Source organism: Oncorhynchus tshawytscha, linkage group LG05 (genome assembly GCF_018296145.1).
Source record: "Oncorhynchus tshawytscha isolate Ot180627B linkage group LG05, Otsh_v2.0, whole genome shotgun sequence".
In the NCBI taxonomy this organism is placed as follows: Eukaryota; Metazoa; Chordata; class Actinopteri; order Salmoniformes; family Salmonidae; genus Oncorhynchus; species Oncorhynchus tshawytscha.
In genome coordinates, this window is record NC_056433.1 from 5,660,745 (window position 1) to 5,683,080 (window position 22,336).

Here is a 22,336-nt window from a genome sequence, read left to right on the forward strand (position 1 = left end):
GGTTGTCTAGGTCCCTGATTATTAAGGAACTCCCTCACCTGGTTGTCTAGGTCCCTGATTATTAAGGAACTCCCCTCACCTGGTTGTCTAGGTCCCTGATTATTAAGGAACTCCCTCACCTGGTTGTCTAGGTCCCTGATTATTAAGGAACTCCCCTCACCTGGTTGTCTAGGTCCCTGATTATTAAGGAACTCCCTCACCTGGTTGTCTAGGTCCCTGATTATTAAGGAACTCCCTCACCTGGTTGTCTAGGTCCCTGATTATTAAGGAACTCCCCTCACCTGGTTGTCTAGGTCCCTGATTATTAAGGAACTCCCTCACCTGGTTGTCTAGGTCCCTGATTATTAAGGAACTCCCCTCACCTGGTTGTCTAGGTCCCTGATTATTAAGGAACTCCCCTCACCTGGTTGTCTAGGTCCCTGATTATTAAGGAACTCCCTCACCTGGTTGTCTAGGTCCCTGATTATTAAGGAACTCCCCTCACCTGGTTGTCTAGGTCCCTGATTATTAAGGAACTCCCTCACCTGGTTGTCTAGGTCCCTGATTATTAAGGAACTCCCCTCACCTGGTTGTCTAGGTCCCTGATTTATTAAGGAACTCCCCTCACCTGGTTGTCTAGGTCCCTGATTTATTAAGGAACTCCCTCACCTGGTTGTCTAGGCCTGATTTATTAAGGAACTCCCTCACCTGGTTGTCTAGGTCCCTGATTTATTAAGGAACTCCCTCACCTGGTTGTCTAGGTCCCTGATTTATTAAGGAACTCCCTCACCTGGTTGTCTAGGTCCCTGATTTATTAAGGAACTCCCTCACCTGGTTGTCTAGGTCCCTGATTATTAAGGAACTCCCCTCACCTGGTTGTCTAGGTTGTAATTGAAAGGAAAAAACAAAAACCTGCAAACACTCGGCCCTCTGTGGAGTTTGACCCACCCGCTGTACAGCATCACATTTATCTCATTCCTTTGTTCAACACTGAAGACAGCTCAGAGAAACCTTTCCAGTATAGTCACCAGTTGGTTATTTTAAATGTTTTATTTTTAAAAGTTTGACCAGAGCTTCTCACACACACTGACCTGTCTGTCTGTCCCACCCCGCAGGGTGAAGAGTTGAATGCAGGGAGGATAGGTCTCACCATCGTTATCGCTGGCATGGTGGGGTCGCTGATCTGTGGTATCTGGCTGGACAGAACCAAAACATACAAGTAAGTCAAGTCTAGGTTGTTTAACGTGCATTTCTCATGGGTCACTACTAGGGTTGCAAAATTCTGGGAACTTTCAATAAATTCCCTGAAATCCTGGTTGGAGAATTCCAGATTTCCTGCTTATTCCGGGAAATCTCCAACCGGGACTTCGGGAGAACCAGGGAATTTATTGAACGTTCCTGGAATTTTGCAACCCTGGTCACTATAGTGCACGTTACATCATTAAAAGAAGCGTCTGGGGACTGGGTGTCAGGGGGACTGGGTGTCAGGGGGACTGGGTGTCAGGGGGACTGGGTGTCAGGGGGACTGGGTGTCAGGGGGACTGGGTGTCAGGGGGACTGGGGTGTCAGGGGGACTGGGGTGTCAGGGGGACTGGGTGTGGGTGTCAGGGGGACTGGGTGTCAGGGGGACTAGGGGGACTGGAGGGTCGGGGGTCAGGAGGTGCAGGGAAGTGGGATAAGATATTCCCATATGTTTCCTTGTCTAATTTCAAAACACTGTCTGGAACAACCCAGTGGGCAAAGCTGGTTTCATTGGTTTTGAACGCTGGGAAGGAAACTCACTGAGCAACTCTCACCAATGGACTTGTGTGACGCTATTGTCTTGGGTTCTGGACTGTCTGTGTTTTATCCTTTCATGTTGTTGTCCAGCTGTGTGAGACTTCCTTCTACTTGACTATGCAGGATGTTGATTAGCGTTGTTTCTTCTTCTTGGCTGGCCTTGGTTCATGTTGTTTGCTGTTTCATGTCCTGTTTCGTGTGTGTTTTTGTTTTTTTGTTTCATATTTGTTTCATGTTTCGTGTTCCAGCTAGCTGAGAGTTGTTTAGTGTTTATCAGTGTTTCGTGTTCCAGCTAGCTGAGAGTTGTTTAGTGTTTATCAGTGTTTCGTGTTCCAGCTAGCTGAGAGTTGTTTAGTGTTTATCAGTGTTTCGTGTTCCAGCTAGCTGAGAGTTGTTTAGTGTTTATCAGTGTTTCGTGTTCCAGCTAGCTGAGAGTTGTTTAGTGTTTATCAGTGTTTCGTGTTCCAGCTAGCTGAGAGTTGTTTAGTGTTTATCAGTGTTTCCTGTTCCAGCTAGCTGAGAGTTGTTTAGTGTTTATCAGTGTTTCCTGTTCCAGCTTGCTGCTTGCTTTAGTGTTTATCAGTGTTTCGTGTTCCAGGCCCTGCTGTGTGATGTTGCTGCTCAGCTAGACTCACTGACCCCTGATCCCTGGCTCACACCTTGGGGTCGCAGGTTATGTGTTCAGGGAGAGGACCCCTTCAAACCCAAAGCCCTCAACCTTGATGTCATAGAGGCCATTTTAGCTGAGGCCTGCTCTGATTGGGACATCAAATAGATCTAGAATCCTAGGTAGGTTGATGTCATAAAGGCCATTTTAGCTGAGACCTGCTCTGATTGGGACAACAAATAGATCTAGAACCCCTGTCTACTAATATATTGACTATGGTTGACATCAGTCCCAATAACTGTCAGTCAACCAGTCTCCTGAGCCAATCAGCTCCATCACTGACATTGTCTGTTTACCTGACGTTGTCCTGCCCCACTCCATCCTCTCAGTTCAACAAACAGAGACATCCGTAAGTGTTGTTCACGATCAGTTCATTGGTTGGCAACACACATATCGTCCAAAAAAAGTTATACTTTTGACTCGTCTGTCCATAGAACATTCTTCCAAGAGTCTTGATGATCATCCAGGTGCTTTTTGGGAAACGTTTTGGATGACATGGGTCCCATTATGTCTGGTGAAAACCAAAACACTGTATTCCACAGTAAGAACCTCATACCAACGGTCAAGAATGGTGTTGGTAGTGTGATGGTTTGGGGTCAGCATGGTGGCGGTAGTGTGATGGTTTGGGGTCAGCATGGTGGTGGTAGTGTGATGGTTTGGGGATGCTTTGATGCCCCAGGACCTGGATGACTTGCCTTAAAATAGAAGGAACCAGGGAATTCTGCTCTGTATCGGGGAGAATGTCAGGCCCATCTGTCTGTGAGCTGAAGATGAAGAACAGCTGGGTCATGCAGCAAGACAAAGATTAAAAAATAAACACAATCAATTCTACATGATAAAGTCCAGACCTAATCCCAATTGAGATGTTGTGGCAGGACTTGAAACGAGCAGTTTGTTTGAAAACCCACAAATGTCTCTGAGTTAAAGCAGTTCTGCATGGAAGAATGTGCCAGAATTCCTCCACAGTGATGTGAGAGACTGATCAACAACTACAGGAAGTGTTTGGTTGGAGTTATAGCAGCTAAAGGTGGTGCAACCACAACTTTTTCACACAGGGGAATTGGGTGTTGCATAACTTTTTGTTAATTAAATATAATAATTATCAATTGACAGTTTTTTTTTTTTTCATTGATTTTGTCTTCCAGACAGACTACCCTGGCTGTCTACCTCATGTCCTTCGTAGGGATGTTGGTCTACGCCTTCACCCTCAGTCTGGGTCATCTCTGGGTAGTCTTCCTCACCGCTGGAGCTCTGGGGTAAGACCTCTGTCTGTCTCTGTGTGTTTTGTATTCTCTGTTTATGGCCAGATTGCATTCCAATTTGCTCTGCTTTTTTTTAATTGATTCTTTCCAGTGTGTCAAATAGTAATATGTTTGCTTTCTCATCATTTGGTCTCTCGCTCTCTCTCTCTCTCTCTCTCTGGCTCGCTCGCTCGCTCTCTCTCTCTGAAACACCTGAGCTGCTACCTCTGCCTTTTACACACACTGACCAACATCCTAACATTTCTGAAGCCATACGCTGTCTGTCAACCCAGGCTATTCTGGTAGTTACAGTAGGCTATGTATAGTACTATATATCTCCATACGTTGCTTGGCTTAAAGGCGTTTGGCATTCAAGTCTTATGTTCTGTTGGATTTTTTTTGCAGTGTCTCCTTTCTCCTTGTTGACTGTGGCGTCTGTAGGGCATCAATATACACGTCTCCTTGTTGACTGTGGCGTCTCTAGGGTATCAATATACACGTCTCCTCTTTGACTGTGGCGTCTCTAGGGTGTGAATATACACGTCTCCTTCTCCTTGTTGACTGGCGTCTCTAGGGTGTCAATATACACGTTGACTGTGGCGTCTCTAGGGTATCAATATACACGTCTCCTTGTTGACTGTGGCATCTCTAGGGTATCAATATACACGTCTCCTTGTTGACTGTGGCGTCTCCAGGGTATCAATATACACGCCTCCTTGTTGACTGGCGTCTCCAGGGTATCAATATACACGCCTCCTTGTTGACTGTGGCGTCTCCAGGGTATCAATATACACGCCTCCTTGTTGACTGGCGTCTCTAGGGTATCAATATACACGTCTCCTTGTTGACTGTGGCGTCTCCAGGGTATCAATATACACGTTGACTGTGGCGTCTCCAGGGTATCAATATACACGTTGACTGTGGCGTCTCTAGGGTATCAATATACACTTCTCCTTGTTGACTGGCGTCTCCAGGGTATCAATATACACGTTGACTGTGGCGTCTCTAGGGTGTCAATATACACGTTGACTGTGGCGTCTGTAGGGTATCAATATACACGTCCCCATGTTGACTGTAGCGTCTCCAGGGTATCAATATACACGTCCCCATGTTGACTGTGGCGTCTCTAGGGTATCAATATACACGTCTCCTTTCTCCTCGTTGACTGTGGCGTCTCCAGGGTATCAATATACACGTCCCCATGTTGACTGTAGCGTCTCCAGGGTATCAATATACACGTCCCCATGTTGACTGTGGCGTCTCTAGGGTATCAATATACACGTCCCCATGTTGACTGTGGCGTCTCCAGGGTATCAATATACACGTCCCCATGTTGACTGTGGCGTCTCTAGGGTATCAATATACACGTCTCCTCGTTGACTGGCGTCTCTAGGGTATCAATATACACGTCCCCATGTTGACTGGCGTCTCTAGGGTATCAATATACACGTCTCCTCGTTGACTGTGGCGTCTGTAGGGTATCAATATACACGTCTCCTCGTTGACTGGCGTCTCCAGGGTATCAATATACACGTCCCCATGTTGACTGTGGCGTCTCCAGGGTATCAATATACACGTCCCCATGTTGACTGTGGCGTCTCTAGGGTATCAATATACACGTCTCCTTTCTCCTCGTTGACTGTGGCGTCTCCAGGGTATCAATATACACGTCCCCATGTTGACTGGCGTCTCTAGGGTATCAATATACACGTCTCCTCGTTGACTGTGGCGTCTGTAGGGTATCAATATACACGTCTCCTCGTTGACTGGCGTCTCTAGGGTATCAATATACACGTCCCCATGTTGACTGTGGCGTCTCCAGGGTATCAATATACACGTCCCCATGTTGACTGTGGCGTCTCTAGGGTATCAATATACACGTCTCCTCGTTGACTGTGGCGTCTCTAGGGTATCAATATACACGTCTCCTCGTTGACTGGCGTCTCCAGGGTATCAATATACACGCCTCCTCGTTGACTGGCGTCTCTAGGGTATCAATATACACGTCTCCTTGTTGACTGGCGTCTCTATGGTATCAATATACACGTCTCCTCGTTGACTGTGGCGTCTCTAGGGTGTCAATATACACGTCTCCTCGTTGACTGGCGTCTCCAGGGTATCAATATACACGTCTCCTCGTTGACTGTGGCGTCTCTAGGGTATCAATATACACGTCTCCTCGTTGACTGGCGTCTCCAGGGTATCAATATACACGCCTCCTCGTTGACTGGCGTCTCTAGGGTATCAATATACACGTCTCCTTGTTGACTGGCGTCTCTATGGTATCAATATACACGTCTCCTCGTTGACTGTGGCGTCTCTAGGGTGTCAATATACACGTCTCCTCGTTGACTGGCGTCTCCAGGGTGTCAATATACACGTCTCCTCGTTGACTGTGGCGTCTCTAGGGTATCAATATACACGTCTCCTCGTTGACTGTGGATGGGGCCACCCTCGGATGGGGCCACAGTGTCTCCTGACCCCTCCTGTCTCAGCCTCCAGTATTTATGCTGCAGTAGTTTATGTGTCGGGGGGCTGGGGTCAGTTTGTTATCTGGAGTACTTCTCCTGTCCTATTCGGTGTCCTGTGTGAATCTAAGTGTGCGTTCTCTAATTCTCTCCTTCTCTCTTTCTTTCTCTCTCTCGGAGGACCTGAGCCCTAGGACCTGAGCTCCAGGACTACCTGACATGATGACTCCTTGCTGTCCCCAGTCCACCTGGCCATGCTGCTGTTCCAGTTTCAACTGACCTGAGCCCTAGGACCATGCCCCAGGACTACCTGACATGATGACTCCTTGCTGTCCCCAGTCCACCTGGCCATGCTGCTGCTCCAGTTTCAACTTCCACCTGACTGTGCTGCTGCTCCAGTTTCAACTGTTCTGCCTTATTATTATTCGACCATGCTGGTCATTTATGAACATTTGAACATCTTGGCCATGTTCTGTTATAATCTCCACCCGGCACAGCCAGAAGAGGACTGGCAACCCCACATAGCCTGATTCCTCTCTAGGTTTCTTCCTAGGTTTTGGCCTTTCTAGGGAGTTTTCCTAGCCACCGTGCTTCTACACCTGCATTGCTTGCTGTTTGGGGTTTTAGGCTGGGTTTCTGTACAGCACTTTGAGATATCAACTGATGTACGAAGGGCTATATAAATAAATTTGATTTGATTTGTGGCGTCTCTAGGGTATCAATATACACGTCTCCTTGTTGACTGTGGCGTCTCTAGGGTATCAATATACACGTCTCCTTGTTGACTGGCGTCTCTAGGGTGTCAATATACACGTCTCCTTCTCCTTGTTGACTGGCGTCTCTAGGGTGTCAATATACACGTCTCCTTGTTGACTGTGGCGTCTCCAGGGTATCAATATACACGTCTCCTTGTTGACTGGCGTCTCTAGGGTGTCAATATACACGTCTCCTTCTCCTTGTTGACTGGCGTCTCTAGGGTGTCAATATACACGTCTCCTTGTTGACTGTGGCGTCTCCAGGGTATCAATATACACGTCTCCTTGTTGACTGTGGCGTCTCTAGGGTATCAATATACACTTCTCCTTGTTGACTGGCGTCTCTAGGGTATCAATATACACGTCTCCTTCTCCTTGTTGACTGGCGTCTCTAGGGTGTCAATACACGTCTCCTTGTTGACTGGGCGTCTCCAGGGTATCAATATACACGTCTCCTTGTTGACTGGCGTCTCTAGGGTGTCAATATACACGTCTCCTTCTCCTTGTTGACTGGCGTCTCTAGGGTGTCAATATACACGTCTCCTTCTCCTTGTTGACTGGCGTCTCTAGGGTGTCAATATACACGTCTCCTTGTTGACTGTGGCGTCTCCAGGGTATCAATATACACGTCTCCTTGTTGACTGTGGCGTCTCTAGGGTATCAATATACACTTCTCCTTGTTGACTGGCGTCTCTAGGGTATCAATATACACGTCTCCTTCTCCTTGTTGACTGGCGTCTCTAGGGTGTCAATACACGTCTCCTTGTTGACTGGGGCGTCTCCAGGGTATCAATATACACGTCTCCTTGTTGACTGGCGTCTCTAGGGTGTCAATATACACGTCTCCTTCTCCTTGTTGACTGGCGTCTCTAGGGTGTCAATATACACGTCTCCTTGTTGACTGTGGCGTCTCCAGGGTATCAATATACACGTCTCCTTGTTGACTGTGGCGTCTCTAGGGTATCAATATACACTTCTCCATGTTGACTGGCGTCTCTAGGGTGTCAATATACACGTCTCCTTGTTGACTGGCGTCTCTAGGGTGTCAATATACACGTCTCCTTGTTGACTGGGGCGTCTCCAGGGTATCAATATACACGTCTCCTTGTTGACTGTGGCGTCTCTAGGGTATCAATATACACGCCTCCTTGTTGACTGGCGTCTCTAGGGTATCAATATACACGTCTCCTTCTCCTTGTTGACTGGCGTCTCTAGGGTGTCAATATACACGTCTCCTTGTTGACTGGGTCGTCTCCAGGGTATCAATATACACGTCTCCTTGTTGACTGTGGCGTCTCTAGGGTATCAATATACATGCCTCCTTGTTGACTGGCGTCTCTAGGGTGTCAATATACACGTCTCCTTGTTGACTGTGGCGTCTCCAGGGTATCAATATACACGTCTCCTTGTTGACTGTGGCGTCTCTAGGGTATCAATATACACATCTCCTCGTTGACAGTGCCTTGCAAAAGTATTCATACCCCTTCAATTTCTTTACATTTTATTGTTACAAAGTGGCATTAAAATGGATTTAATTGTCAACAATCTACACACAAAGTGGATTTTTTTCATGTATTTAAAAAAAATAATAATAATAGAAATTAAAGTTTAAAAAAAATAAAAAATAATAAATAACTAAAATATTGTGGTACGGTAAGTATTCAGCTCCCTGAGTCAATACATGTTAGAATCAACTTTTGGCAGCGATTACAGCTGAGAGTTTTGCTGGGTACGTCTCTACACACCTGGAAAATACAATATTAACCCATTTATTCTTTTCATAATTCTTCAAGCTCTGTCAAGGCACATAGATTTAAGTCAAAAATCCCACTTTGTAACAGAAAGATGTTTCCTACTAAAACCACTGAGCTTCTACACCTGCATCGCTTTTCTCCCTGGGGGTTTAAGCTGCTGGGTTTCTGTATAAGGACTTTGTGGCATCTGCTGATGTGTGTGGAAAAAAACGGGCTTTATAAATACATTTGATTGATTTTAATAAAATGTGAATAAATACAAGATGTCTGAATACTTTTGCAAGGCGCTGTATTACCACAGAATTAAATAGAAGACTAGAGTGAACATTTTGGTGTCCTGCCGTCATGGTCAAGGAAGTGGTTTCCCACTATATGGTCAAGCTACAAAGTCAAAAATGTCTAGATTGTAAAAATGTATGAAAATAAATATATTTTTTGGCCTTCATTTAAGGTTAGGCGTAATGTTAATGGTGTGGGAAAGGTTAGAGTTAGATTTAAATAAAATTTTAAGAAGAGAAATTGTAAAACTATACCCCATTCTTCTGATTTTTGCAACTTGGCCAAATAGTGATGAGCCATTCATATTTTTTTAAATGTAGGAAATGAATTATAGGATCCCTATATACACTGACTATACCAAACATTAAGAACACCTTCCTAACATTGTGTGGAGAGGGAAAAAAACCAGCAGCGTTGCAGTTCTTGACACAAACCGGTACGCCTGGCATCTACTACCATACCCCTGTTCAAAGGAACTTCATCGTTTGTCTTATCCATCACCCTGTGAGTGGAACACCACGCACAATTCATGTCTCAAAGCTTACAAATCCTTCTTTTAACCTGACTCCTCCCCTTCATCTTTAACCCGACTCCTCCCCTTCATCTTTAACCCGACTCCTCCCCTTCATCTTTAACCCGACTCCTCCCCTTCATCTTTAACCCGACTCCTCCCCTTCATCTTTAACCCGACTCCTCCCCTTCATCTTTAACCCGACTCCTCCCCTTCATCTTTAACCCGACTCCTCCCCTTCATCTTTAACCCGACTCCTCCCCTTCATCTTTAACCCGACTCCTCCCCTTCATCTTTAACCCGACTCCTCCCCTTCATCTTTAACCCGACTCCTCCCCTTCATCTTTAACCCGACTCCTCCCCTTCATCTTTAACCCGACTCCTCCCCTTCATCTTTAACCCGACTCCTCCCCTTCATCTTTAACCCGACTCCTCCCCTTCATCTTTAACCCGACTCCTCCCCTTCATCTTTAACCCGACTCCTCCCCTTCATCTTTAACCCGACTCCTCCCCTTCATCTTTAACCCGACTCCTCCCCTTCATCTTTAACCCGACTCCTCCCCTTCATCTTTAACCCGACTCCTCCCCTTCATCTTTAACCCGACTCCTCCCCCCTTCATCTTTAACCCGACTCCTCCTCCCCTTCATCTTTAACCCGACTCCTCCTCCCCTTCATCTTTAACCCGACTCCTCCTCCCCTTCATCTTTAACCCGACTCCTCCTCCCTTCATCTTTAACCCGACTCCTCCTCCCCTTCATCTTTAACCCGACTCCTCCTCCCCTTCATCTTTAACCCGACTCCTCCCCCCCTTCATCTACACAGATTTGAAGTATATTGAACAAGTGACTTCAATAAGGGATACAACACTGTGTGGTATTTCTATGTCTGTAGGTTCTTCATGACAGGCTATCTTCCCCTGGGCTTTGAGTTTGGTGTGGAGCTAACCTACCCAGAGTGTGAAGGCACCTCTTCAGGCCTGCTCAACTGCTCTGCACAGGTGAACACACAGCTGCTGCTTCAGTTGTTGGCAGATCAAAGCTTTTCCATGGGATAATAGAGAACCATAACAGAATCGGGAAATGTTGGTATGTTTGTGTATATATTGTGTTTGCGAAAATATACATGTGTCTGGCCGTCTAGACGCCTGGCTGTGTGCCTGGCCGTCTAGACGCCTGGCTGTGTGCCTGGCCGTCTAGACGCCTGGCTGTGTGCCTGGCCGTCTAGACGCCTGGCTGTGTGCCTGGCCGTCTAGACGCCTGGCTGTGTGCCTGGCCGTCTAGACGCCTGGCTGTGTGCCTGGCCGTCTAGACGCCTGGCTGTGTGCCTGGCCGTCTAGACGCCTGGCCTGTGGCTGCCTGGCCGTCTAGACGCCTGGCTGTGTGCCTGGCCGTCTAGACGCCTGGCTGTGTGCCTGGCCGTCTAGACGCCTGGCTGTGTGCCTGGCCGTCTAGACGCCTGGCTGTGTGCCTGGCTGTCTAGACCCTGGCTGTGTGCCTGGCCGTCTAGACGCCTGGCTGTGTGCCTGGCCGTCTAGACGCCTGGCTGTGTGCCTGGCCGTCTAGGCGCCTGGCTGTGTGCCTGGCCGTCTAGACGCCTGGCTGTGTGCCTGGCCGTCTAGACGCCTGGCTGTGTGCCTGGCCGTCTAGACGCCTGGCTGTGTGCCTGGCCGTCTAGACGCCTGGCTGTGTGCCTGGCCGTCTAGACGCCTGGCTGTGTGCCTGGCCGTCTAGACGCCTGGCTGTGTGCCTGGCCGTCTAGACGCCTGGCCGTCTAGACGCCTGGCTGTGTGCCTGGCCGTCTAGACGCCTGGCTGTGTGCCTGGCCGTCTAGACGCCTGGCTGTGTGCCTGGCCGTCTAGACGCCTGGCCGTGTGCCTGGCTGGCTAGACGCCTGGCCGTCTAGACGCCTGGCCGGCTGTCTGTGTGCCTGGCTGGCTGTCTGTGTGCCTGGCTGGCTAGATGCCTGGCTGGCTGTCTAGACGCCTGGCTGGCTGCGTTTTTCACTACAACCTGTCTCTCCCTATACAGGTGTTTGGTATCATCTTCACTATCTGCCAGGGGAAGATAATAGATAACTACGGGACGCTGGCAGGAAACATCTTCCTCTGTGTCTTCCTCTTCATCGGATCAGTCCTTACAGGTACGTACCCTTTGACATTTTTACGTGAGGAGACTATTATTTACTTAAATAGACAGAGGGAGAAACAGATTGAAAAGGATGAGCACTGTAAAACACAGGTGACAAGCAGGTTTTCACTCCTCCCTTCTACTTGATTGATCTATTAATGTCCCTGATTAGTCAGGAACTCCCCTCACCTGGTTGTTTATGACTTATTTGGAAAGAAATTGAAAGGAAATGACAACCAGCAGAGACACAACCCTCCAAGGAAGGAGTTTGACACCCCTGGTGTAGAATCTAGCTTAAAGGGGATTCAATCCCCAGACCGGACTCTATGCAAGGGCCGAAGACGACTGTGTTGACCACTAAGCTTTTGGGCTCCCGAGTGACGCAGCGGTCTAAGGCACTGCATCTGTGCTTGAGGCGTCACTACAGGCACCCTGGTTTGATTCCAGGCTGTATCACAACCCGGCCGTGATTAGGAGTCCCATAGGGCGGTGCACAATCGGCCCAGCGTCTTCCGGGTTTGGCCTGGGTAGGCTGTCATGGTAAAATAAGAATTTTGTCTTAAAACTGACTCGCCTAGTTAAATAAAGGTTTGATAAAAAAATGTAATAAGCCAATCTCTGGCAGACTCTCTTCAGTCTTTTTATTATTACAATATCAATAATCTGTCCATAAACCTTTTCAATTCACATTAGCAATGGGAACGTCACGTTTAAATGTTACAATTAGCCACTAGCCTGTAGGCTAGACATGTAAACTATTCAACTCGCTAGTTCCTAGCTCACTTTATGCAAGAAACTTTTCATGCATCTACCATATTTACACTCCTGATTTTAATGTAAATAATTCACAAGCATGTGCAGACATCTAAAGGGTTGATTTTTGTTGTTGTTAATTTAGTTGCAAGGCAAACAAACAAAGTGGCACAGCTGCTAGCTAGCTAACGTTAGCTAACAACATTTACTCCGTCATAGAAAAAAATGTACGTTTACCCCTCTCTCATATGAATATAAATGTACAGTAACGTTATCATACTGTCATTCGTGTTATACAAAGCTAGCAAGCTAAACAAAATGTCTGCACCCATTTAGCTTACTAGTTAGCTGAATGCTAGGTTGAAGAGGACAAAGGTTAAGACAATGGGATTCTAATATTCCGTAACTCGTTATAACAACGGGACCGGCGCCGGTAGTCAGCAACGGCCCTGGTAGTCAGCAACGGCCCTGGTAGTCAGCAACGGCGCCGGTAGTCAGCAACGGCGCCGGTAGTCAGCAACGGCGCCGGTAGTCAGCAACGGCCCCGGTAGTCAGCAACGGCCCCGGTAGTCAGCAACGGCCCCGGTAGTCAGCAACGGCCCCGGTAGTCAGCAACGGCCCCGGTACCAGATTAGTGACGACTTTGTCTTTGTCTTCAACCTAGGCTAAATGCTAATGTCAGCCAATGTTCGATTGCTTTTCGGCCTTCCTTAGAACAAAACATGCTGAATCTCATAAAGATCATGCAAATCATTACGTTGTTAATTCACTGAGCAGTTGATGCTCGCTTTTGCATTAAAATATGGTGTTATGAAGATTCCCGTAATGCAATATCAGATTTTTTTTATTTTTATAAAAAAAAATAGATGTTTCAAAAAATCAAATCAAATCAAATCAAATCAAATCAAATCCAAATCAAATCAAATCAAAATCAAATCAAATTTTATTTGTCACATACACATGGTTAGCAGATGTTAATGCGAGTGTAGCGAAATGCTTGTGCTTCTAGTTCCGACAATGCAGTAATAACGAGCAAGTAATCTAACTAACAATTCCAAAAAAAAAACTACTGTCTTATACACAGTGTAAGGGGATAAAGAATATGTACATAAGGATATATGAATGAGTGATGGTACAGAGCAGCATAGGCAAGATACAGTAGATGATATCGAGTACAGTATATACATATGAGATAAGTATGTAAACCAAGTGGCATAGTTAAAGTGGCTAGTGATACATGTATTACATAAGGATGCAGCGATGATATAGAGTACAGTATCAGCGTATGCATATGAGATGAACAATGTAGGGTAAGTAACATTATATAAGGTAGCATTGTTTAAAGTGGCTAGTGATATATTTACATAATTTCCCATCAATTCCCATGATTAAAGTGGCTGGAGTAGAGTCAGTGTCATTGACAGTGTGTTGGCAGTAGCCACTCAATGTTAGTGGTGGCTGTTTAACAGTCTGATGGCCTTGAGATAGAAGCTGTTTTTCAGTCTCTCGGTCCCAGCTTTGATGCACCTGTACTGACCTCGCCTTCTGGATGACAGCGGGGTGAACAGGCAGTGGCTCGGGTGGTTGATGTCCTTGATGATCTTTATGGCCTTCCTGTAGCATCGGGTGGTGTAGGTGTCCTGGAGGGCAGGTAGTTTGCCCCCGGTGATGCGTTGTGCAGACCTCACTACCCTCTGGAGAGCCTTACGGTTGAGGGCGGTGCAGTTGCCATACCAGGCGGTGATACAGCCCGCCAGGATGCTCTCGATTGTGCATCTGTAGAAGTTTGTGAGTGCTTTTGGTGACAAGCCGAATTTCTTCAGCCTCCTGAGGTTGAAGAGGCGCTGCTGCGCCTTCCTCACGATGCTGTCTGTGTGAGTGGACCAATTCAGTTTGTCTGTGATGTGTATGCCGAGGAACTTAAAACTTGCTACCCTCTCCACTACTGTTCCATCGATGTGGATGGGGGTGTTCCCTCTGCTGTTTCCTGAAGTCCACAATCATCTCCTTAGTTTTGTTGACGTTGAGTGTGAGGTTATTTTCCTGACACCACACTCCGAGGGCCCTCACCTCCTCCCTGTAGGCCGTCTCGTCGTTGTTGGTAATCAAGCCTACCACTGTTGTGTCGTCCGCAAACTTGATGATTGAGTTGGAGGCGTGCATGGCCACGCAGTCGTGGGTGAACAGGGAGTACAGGAGGGGGCTCAGAACGCACCCTTGTGGGGCCCCAGTGTTGAGGATCAGCGGGGAGGAGATGTTGTTGCCTACCCTCACCACCTGGGGGCGGCCCGTCAGGAAGTCCAGTACCCAGTTGCACAGGGCGGGGTCGAGACCCAGGGTCTCGAGCTTGATGACGAGCTTGGAGGGTACTATGGTGTTGAATGCCGAGCTGTAGTCGATGAACAGCATTCTCACATAGGTATTCCTCTTGTCCAGATGGGTTAGGGCAGTGTGCAGTGTGGTTGAGATTGCATCGTCTGTGGACCTATTTGGGCGGTAAGCAAATTGGAGTGGGTCAAGGGTGTCAGGTAGGGTGGAGGTGATATGGTCCTTGACTAGTCTCTCAAAGCACTTCATGATGACGGATGTGAGTGCTACGGGCGGTAGTCGTTTAGCTCAGTTACCTTAGCTTTCTTGGGAACAGGAACAATGGTGGCCCTCTTGAAGCATGTGGGAACAGCAGACTGGTATAGGGATTGGTTGAATATGTCCGTAAACACACCGGCCAGCTGGTCTGCGCATGCTCTGAGGGCGCGGCTGGGGATGCCGTCTGGGCCTGCAGCCTTGCGAGGGTTAACACGTTTAAATGTCTTACTCACTTCGGCTGCAGTGAAGGAGAGACCGCATGATTCCGTTGCAGGCCGTGTCAGTGGCACTGTATTGTCCTCAAAGCGGGCAAAAAAGTTATTTAGTCTGCCTGGGAGCAAGACATCCTGGTCCGTGACTGGGCTGGGTTTCTTCCTGTAGTCCGTGATTGATTGTAGACCCTGCCACATACCTCTTGTGTCTGAGCCGTTGAATTGAGATTCTACTTTGTCTCTGTACTGGCGCTTAGCTTGTTTGATAGCCTTGCGGAGGGAATAGCTGCACTGTTTGTATTCAGTCATGTTACCAGACACCTTGCCCTGATTAAAAGCAGTGGTTCGTGCCTTCAGTTTCACACGAATGCTGCCATCAATCCACGGTTTCTGGTTAGGGAATGTTTTAATCGTTGCTATGGGAACGACATCTTCAACGCACGTTCTAATGAACTCGCACACCGTATCAGCGTATTCGTCAATGTTGTTGTCTGACGCAATACGAAACATCTCCCAGTCCACGTGATGGAAGCAGTCTTGGAGTGTGGAGTCAGCTTGGTCGGACCAGCGTTGGACAGACCTCAGCGTGGGAGCTTCTTGTTTTAGTTTCTGTCTGTAGGCAGGGATCAACAAAATGGAGTCGTGGTCAGCTTTTCCGAAAGGGGGCGGGGCAGGGCCTTATATGCGTCGCGGAAGTTAGAGTAACAATGATCCAGGGTCTTTCCACCCCTGGTTGCGCAATCAATATGCTGATAAAATTTAGGGAGTCTTGTTTTCAGATTAGCCTTGTTAAAATCCCCAGCTACAATGAATGCAGCCTCCGGATAAATCGTTTCCAGTTTGCAGAGAGTTAAATAAAGTTCGTTCAGAGCCATCGATGTGTCTGCTTGGGGGGATATATACGGCTGTGATTATAATCGAAGAGAATTCTCTTGGTAGATAATGCGGTCTACATTTGATTGTGAGGAATTCTAAATCAGGTGAACAGAAGGATTTGAGTTCCTGTATGTTTCCTTCATCACACCATGTCACGTTGGCCATAAGGCATACGCCCCCGCCCGTCTTCTTACCAGAGAGATGTTTGTTTCTGTCGGCGCGATGCGTGGAGAAACCCGCTGGCTGCACCGCTCGGATTGCGTCTCTCCAGTGAGCCATGTTTCCGTGAAGCAGAGAACGTTACAGTCTCTGATGTCCCTCTGGAATGCTACCCTTGCTCGGATTTCATCAACCTTGTTGTCAAGAGACTGGACATTGGCAAGAAGAATGCTGGGGAGTGGTGCACGGTGTGCCCGTCTCCGGAGTCTGACCAGAAGACCGCTTCGTTTCCCTCTTTTTCTGAGTCGTTTTTTTTTTTTGGTCGCTGCATGTGATCCACTCGGTTACACTGGTTGTAAGGCAGAACTCAGGATCCGCATCGCGAAAAACATATTCTTGGTCGTACTGATGGTGAGTTGACGCTGATCTTATATTCAGTAGTTCTTGTCGGCTGTATGTAAAGAAACCTAAGATGACCTGGGGTACTAGTGTAAGAAATAACACGTAAAAAAACAAAAAACTGCATAGTTTCCTAGAACGCAGGCGGCCATCTCTGTCGGCGCCGGAAGTAGAGATATAAAAACATTGCTCTGCCATTACCGTAGGAGTACTGTAGGAGTGTTGGCTCAACGAGACAATTCTGTTTACACTGTCCTGCTTGGAGGGGTGGAAACTTGTCTAGCAAGTGTTGTGTGTGTGACCTTCGGAGGAAATTTGCAAATGTACATTTTTATGAATGTCTCAAGAATCGAAATCTCCTTAACTCTCGTAAATTAACTCTCGTAAATCTCCTTAACTCTCGTAAATTAACTCTCGTAAATCTCCTTAACTCTCGTAAATTAACTCTCGTAAATCTCCTTAACTCTCGTCAATTAACTCTCGTAAATCTCCTAACTCTCGTCAATTAACTCTCGTAAATCTCCTTAACTCTGGCTCTGAATTAACTCTCGTAAATCTCCTTAACTGTGTCCAGGCTCAGTAAATCTCCTTACTCTCGTTTACAATTAACTCTAAATAAATCTCCTTAACTCTCGTCAATTAACTCGTAAATCTCCTTAACTCTCGTAAATCTCCTTAACTCTCGTAAATCTCCTTAACTCTCGTAAATCTCCTTAACTCTCGTAAATCTCCTTAACTCTCGTAAATCTCCTTAACTTTAAATCTCCTTAACTCTCGTAAATTAACTCTCGTAAATCTCCTTAACTCTCGTAAATTAACTCTCGTAAATCTCCTTAACTCTCGTAAATCTCCTTAACTCTCGTAAATTAACTCTCGTAAATCTCCTTAACTCTCGTAAATCTCCTTAACTCTCGTCAATGTGAAAAGAGCCTCAGCTCATGTACCTAGACCCTATTCACACTATGGTGCCGAATCCGATCTGAACCCTTCTGCTGGCTCTGATTAGTTCCTTTCCTACATGGTTCCAGCAACTATATATTGGATGTGTAACCAGGCTAGGCCAGCACTGTACAGCTCAGCTCAGTTGAGTGAAAAGGGTATCACTTCCTTTTTACAAAAAAATAAATAATTTCAGTCAGAGTGCAGTATTTTTTTATTTCACCTTTATTTAACCAGGTAGGCTAGTTGAGAACACCTATATTTAACCAGGTAGGCTAGTTGAGAACACCTTTATTTAACCAGGTAGGCTAGTTGAGAACACCTTTATTTAACCAGGTAGGCCAGTTGAGAACACCTTTATTTAACCAGGTAGGCTAGTTGAGAACACCTTTATTTAACCAGGTAGGCCAGTTGAGAACACCTTTATTTAACCAGGTAGGCTAGTTGAGAACACCTTTATTTAACCAGGTAGGCTAGTTGAGAACACCTTTATTTAACCAGGTAGGCTAGTTGAGAACACCTTTATTTAACCAGGTAGGCCAGTTGAGAACACCTTTATTTAACCAGGTAGGCTAGTTGAGAACACCTTTATTTAACCAGGTAGGCTTGTTGAGAACACCTTTATTTAACCAGGTAGGCTAGTTGAGAACACCTTTATTTAACCAGGTAGGCTAGTTGAGAACACCTTTATTTAACCAGGTAGACTAGTTGAGAACACCTTTATTTAACCAGGTAGGCTAGTTGAGAACAAGTTCTCATTTACAACTGCGACCTGGCCAAGATAAAGCCTAGCAGTGTGAACAGACAACACAGAGTTACACATGGAGTAAACAATAAACAAGTCAATAACACAGTAGAAAAAAAGAGTCCATATACATTGTGTGCAAAAGGCATGAGGAGGTAGGCGAATCATTACAATTTTAGCAGATTAACAGTATAACTGCAGTACAATGCAGTATAACAGCAGTTATTCTGTAATTACTGCGTTCCCCCCCAAAAAAAACCCGCAGTTACTGCACTTTTACTGCATTTAATGAATTTTTTCCCCTCAGGGTTTATGTGTAGTCCGTAGTTAATGTTCAGTTACGAAGCAATAATCTATTCCTGCAACAGGTCGAGGTCTTAGAATGTGTTTATGTCGTCGTGGTTACCATGGTAGGCTGTAAAGGTAAATAAATAAAGGTCAAATAAAATTTAAAAAACTCTCCCTCTCTGTCAGTTGAAGTACGGCCCTGAGGTGGGCCTTCCCCACCGGGGGATAAAATAGCTAGATAGGGAAAACATACCCAGCACCTCAACACGCCATTTCGGCTACTGCTTGTAGTAAACCCTTCAAATTATACAGCTCAGATGTTACACAGTAATCTAGCTATTTTATCCCCCCGGTGGGGAAGGCCCACCTCAGGGCCGTACTTCAACTGACAGAGAGGGAGAGTTTTTTTATTTTACCTTTATTTATTTACCTTTAGTTAAGAACAAATTCTTATTTACAATGACGGCCTAGGAACAGTGGGTTAACTGCCTGTTCAGGGGCAGAACGACAGATTTGTACCTTGTCAGCTCGGGGGTTTGAACTTGCAACCTTCCGGTTACTAGTCCAACACTCTAACCACTAGGCTACCCAGCTCCTCTGATTTTCACCATAAACTTCCCAATGGAGGTTACAATTCCCTACGTAGTGAACTACCTATATGGACTCTGGTCAAAAGTAGTGCACTATATAGGGAATAGGGTGCCATTCGGGATGTAGCTGTTGGCTACTGAAGTCCAGGGCTGAGAGACAACTCTAGATGACCTTTTGACCCAACTGTTAATGATGGGACTATAAGATTTAAGGGCCAGTCTAGAGGGCTACTGTGTTACAAAGACGTACATAATGACTACTACAGACCAGGGCTGAAGTCCACGTTCTCCTACATGAGAGCTCAGGCTAGATGATTATGTTAATGAGGTGGGTCAGCCCAGCTGGCTACTGTGCAGTATTTAGGAACTGACTTCAGACTGTATTATGGTCTATCATTGTGTTAGTAGTGCCCCCTAGTGGAAGCTGTACCTCACTGTCTTTTTGCAATGGAATATTCTGACATTTTGTTTAGCAACAGTATGTCATCTTTCTAAAACATGTAGTTCTGTCTCTCTAGGCTTCATCAAGTCAGACCTGCAGAGACAGAAGGCTAACCAGTTGGCCAAGGCAGCTGTAAGTATGGGTAGATGTGGAGGGGGATTAGGGCAGCGGGTGGTTCCGTGTGTGTGTGTGTGTGGTAGGGGGGTTATTCTATCCTTGTTGGGACCTAAAAGGACAAAGGCTATTTTAAGTTTAGGGTTTAAGGGTTGGGGTTTAAGGGTTGGGGTTTAAGGGTTGGGGTTTAAGGGTTGGGGTTTAAGGGTTGAGTTAAGGTTTAGGGGTTTAAGGGTTGAGTTAAGGTTTAGGGGTTTAGGGGTTAGGTTTAGGGGTTAAGGGTTAGGTTTAGGGGTTAAGGGTTAGGGAAAATAGGATTTTGAATTTAAATAAATTTTAGGTCCATACAAGGATAGAATAACTTTTTAAATTTTATTCAACCATTATTTAACTATGCAAGTCAGTTAAGAATAAATGATTATTTACAATGACGACCTAGGAACATAACGTGTGTGTGATATCCGCAGCTGAGTATTTCTGGTGTGCAGCATGCTCCCAAAGTCACCTAACAGTCTTTTGATGCTGCTCCTAGAATAACTTGTCTCCTCTTTTCTGTCTGATGTCTGTCTGTCTGTGTTTGATGCTGTCTGTCTGTCTGTGTTTGATGCTGTCTGTTGTCCTGCGTTTGATTCTGTCTGTCTGCGTTTGATTCTGTCTGTCTGCGTTTGATTCTGTCTGTCTGCGTTTGATGTCTGTCTGTCTTTGACGTCTGTCTGCGTTTGACGTCTGTCTGCGTTTTGATGCTGTTTGTGTCTATTTGATGTCTGTCTGTTTGATGTCTGTCTGTTTTATCTGTGTATTGATGTCCACTGTTGCCTGAGGTCAAATTTGACGCCTTCTGACTGGAGAAAGAGTCGATCATACAGACCGATGCCGTTTCGATTGTATACGAACCTCCAGTAACTGACATCGTCAGTTGTCATTATTATTTTTGATAATTCTATTAAGATTGAATCCGTTTGACCGCAGAATGTTGAATCCTAATGATCACGTGCTTGTCTCACTACTGGTAACGTTGCTGTGAGATAATTAAAAAAAAGAAAAAAAAAGGAGAAAGCGAAAGACAGGAACAGGTGGTCAGAGAAAGCAAGAAAGAGATTGTATCAATAGACAGATTATATTTGAGACCGTTAACCATGAGAAAGAGCAGTGTCAACCAGAGGCGATTGACAAGACCGTCGTTCTCGACCTTTGCCCCCCCCAGGCCCCTCAGACTAGCGTTCCGTTTGGGACATAGTCTGTTGACGGGCAGATCTGAGAGAGGTGTTTTAAACCTCAATAGGAAAACCTGGTAAACTACGATAAGATAACGTCACTCTCGGGGAAAGAAAACCTTGTAACTCCATTTTGGCCCCTTTTTAAAAAAAATTGTTACAATGTATTGAAAGTAACTCGATGTAATCTGAACATTTCATGACTCTAGTCTAGAACCAAGGAAAACGTTCTCCAAAATAACCTCTGAAGTTTCATAAATGTATATTCATTAATGGTCAAACGTGGACGTTCTTTTCCTTTGTCCTGAAAATATGGTTTTAGACAGCGATGATAACACAGCACTTTCCTACCCCCCCGACCGTAATATCAAGGTCAATTAAAAATAAAGACCGTCTGTTCCAGGAGGACGGACTGCTCTCTGGACAGCAGCAGGGCTACGGGGCCACGGCTCTAATCAAGAGACTGGACAGCCCTTCTGATTCTTCTCAGACTTGATCACTAACCCCCCCCTCCCTAACGCTTACACTCTTAGCTCGAACCTCAGACGAGCCAAAGGTAGGGGCACAGCAAACCGAACCAACAATCACCACACGCTTCTCTGTCCACTATTCTCTTAGGGGTGAATCCTAACTTCCTGTTTAAGTCAGATTAGAATGCAGTCTCCGCATTTCGACATTCGTGCATAAACAAGTGGAAGTTAGGATTCCCTCTTTATCGGAACCTCTTTCACTTTTGACCAAAAAGGGGTCGAGATTTCCTGGAAGATTTTTTATTACTAAGATGTCTTTTCTAATTGGCTAAAAGTGATAGGAAGCTTTCTGGGAAAATGTTACCTCTCACATCTCAATCCTCTCTTCCTTCCATCTTCACTTTCCACCTCACACTCCAGATTCCATGATTCATGCACAGCTTCTGATCTTTTCACCTGTGTGTAGTATTTCTGTAGTATAATAGGATGTGTGTAGTATCTCTGTAGTATAATAGGATGTGTGTAGTATCTCTGTAGTATAATAGGATGTGTGTAGTATCTCTGTAGTATAATAGGATGTGTGTAGTATTTCTGTAGTATAATAGGATGTGTGTAGTATCTCTGTAGTATAATAGGATGTGTGTAGTATCTCTGTAGTATAATAGGATGTGTGTAGTATCTCTGTAGTATAATAGGATGTGTGTAGTATCTCTGTAGTATAATAGGATGTGTGTAGTATTTCTGTAGTATAATAGGATGTGTGTAGTATCTCTGTAGTATAATAGGATGTGTGTAGTATTTCTGTAGTATAATAGGATGTGTGTAGTATCTCTGTAGTATAATAGGATGTGTGTAGTATCTCTGTAGTATAATAGGATGTGTGTAGTATCTCTGTAGTATAATAGGATGTGTGTAGTATTTCTGTAGTATAATAGGATGTGTGTAGTATCTCTGTAGTATAATAGGATGTGTGTAGTATCTCTGTAGTA

At 45.7% G+C, this 22,336-nt stretch overlaps 1 protein-coding gene across 3 annotated transcripts in view; it reads left to right on the forward strand.

Moving 5' to 3' along the window:
* LOC112235296 (feline leukemia virus subgroup C receptor-related protein 2) overlaps positions 1-22,336 on the forward strand; it is a 53,590-nt gene that overhangs the window by 27,064 nt on the left and 4,190 nt on the right. Inside the window, exons 5-10 of one of the 3 annotated variants that reach the window (XM_042321387.1) lie at positions 1,095-1,198; positions 3,571-3,681; positions 10,326-10,431; positions 11,462-11,573; positions 19,626-19,681; positions 21,281-21,433. In XM_042321387.1, the coding sequence (XP_042177321.1) occupies positions 1,095-1,198; positions 3,571-3,681; positions 10,326-10,431; positions 11,462-11,573; positions 19,626-19,681; positions 21,281-21,373 (582 nt within the window). In that variant the 3' untranslated portion in view covers positions 21,374-21,433. The remainder of the gene's footprint in view (positions 1-1,094; positions 1,199-3,570; positions 3,682-10,325; positions 10,432-11,461; positions 11,574-19,625; positions 19,682-21,280; positions 21,434-22,336) is intronic. The other 2 variants (XM_042321388.1, XM_042321389.1) reach the window with 2 other exon arrangements.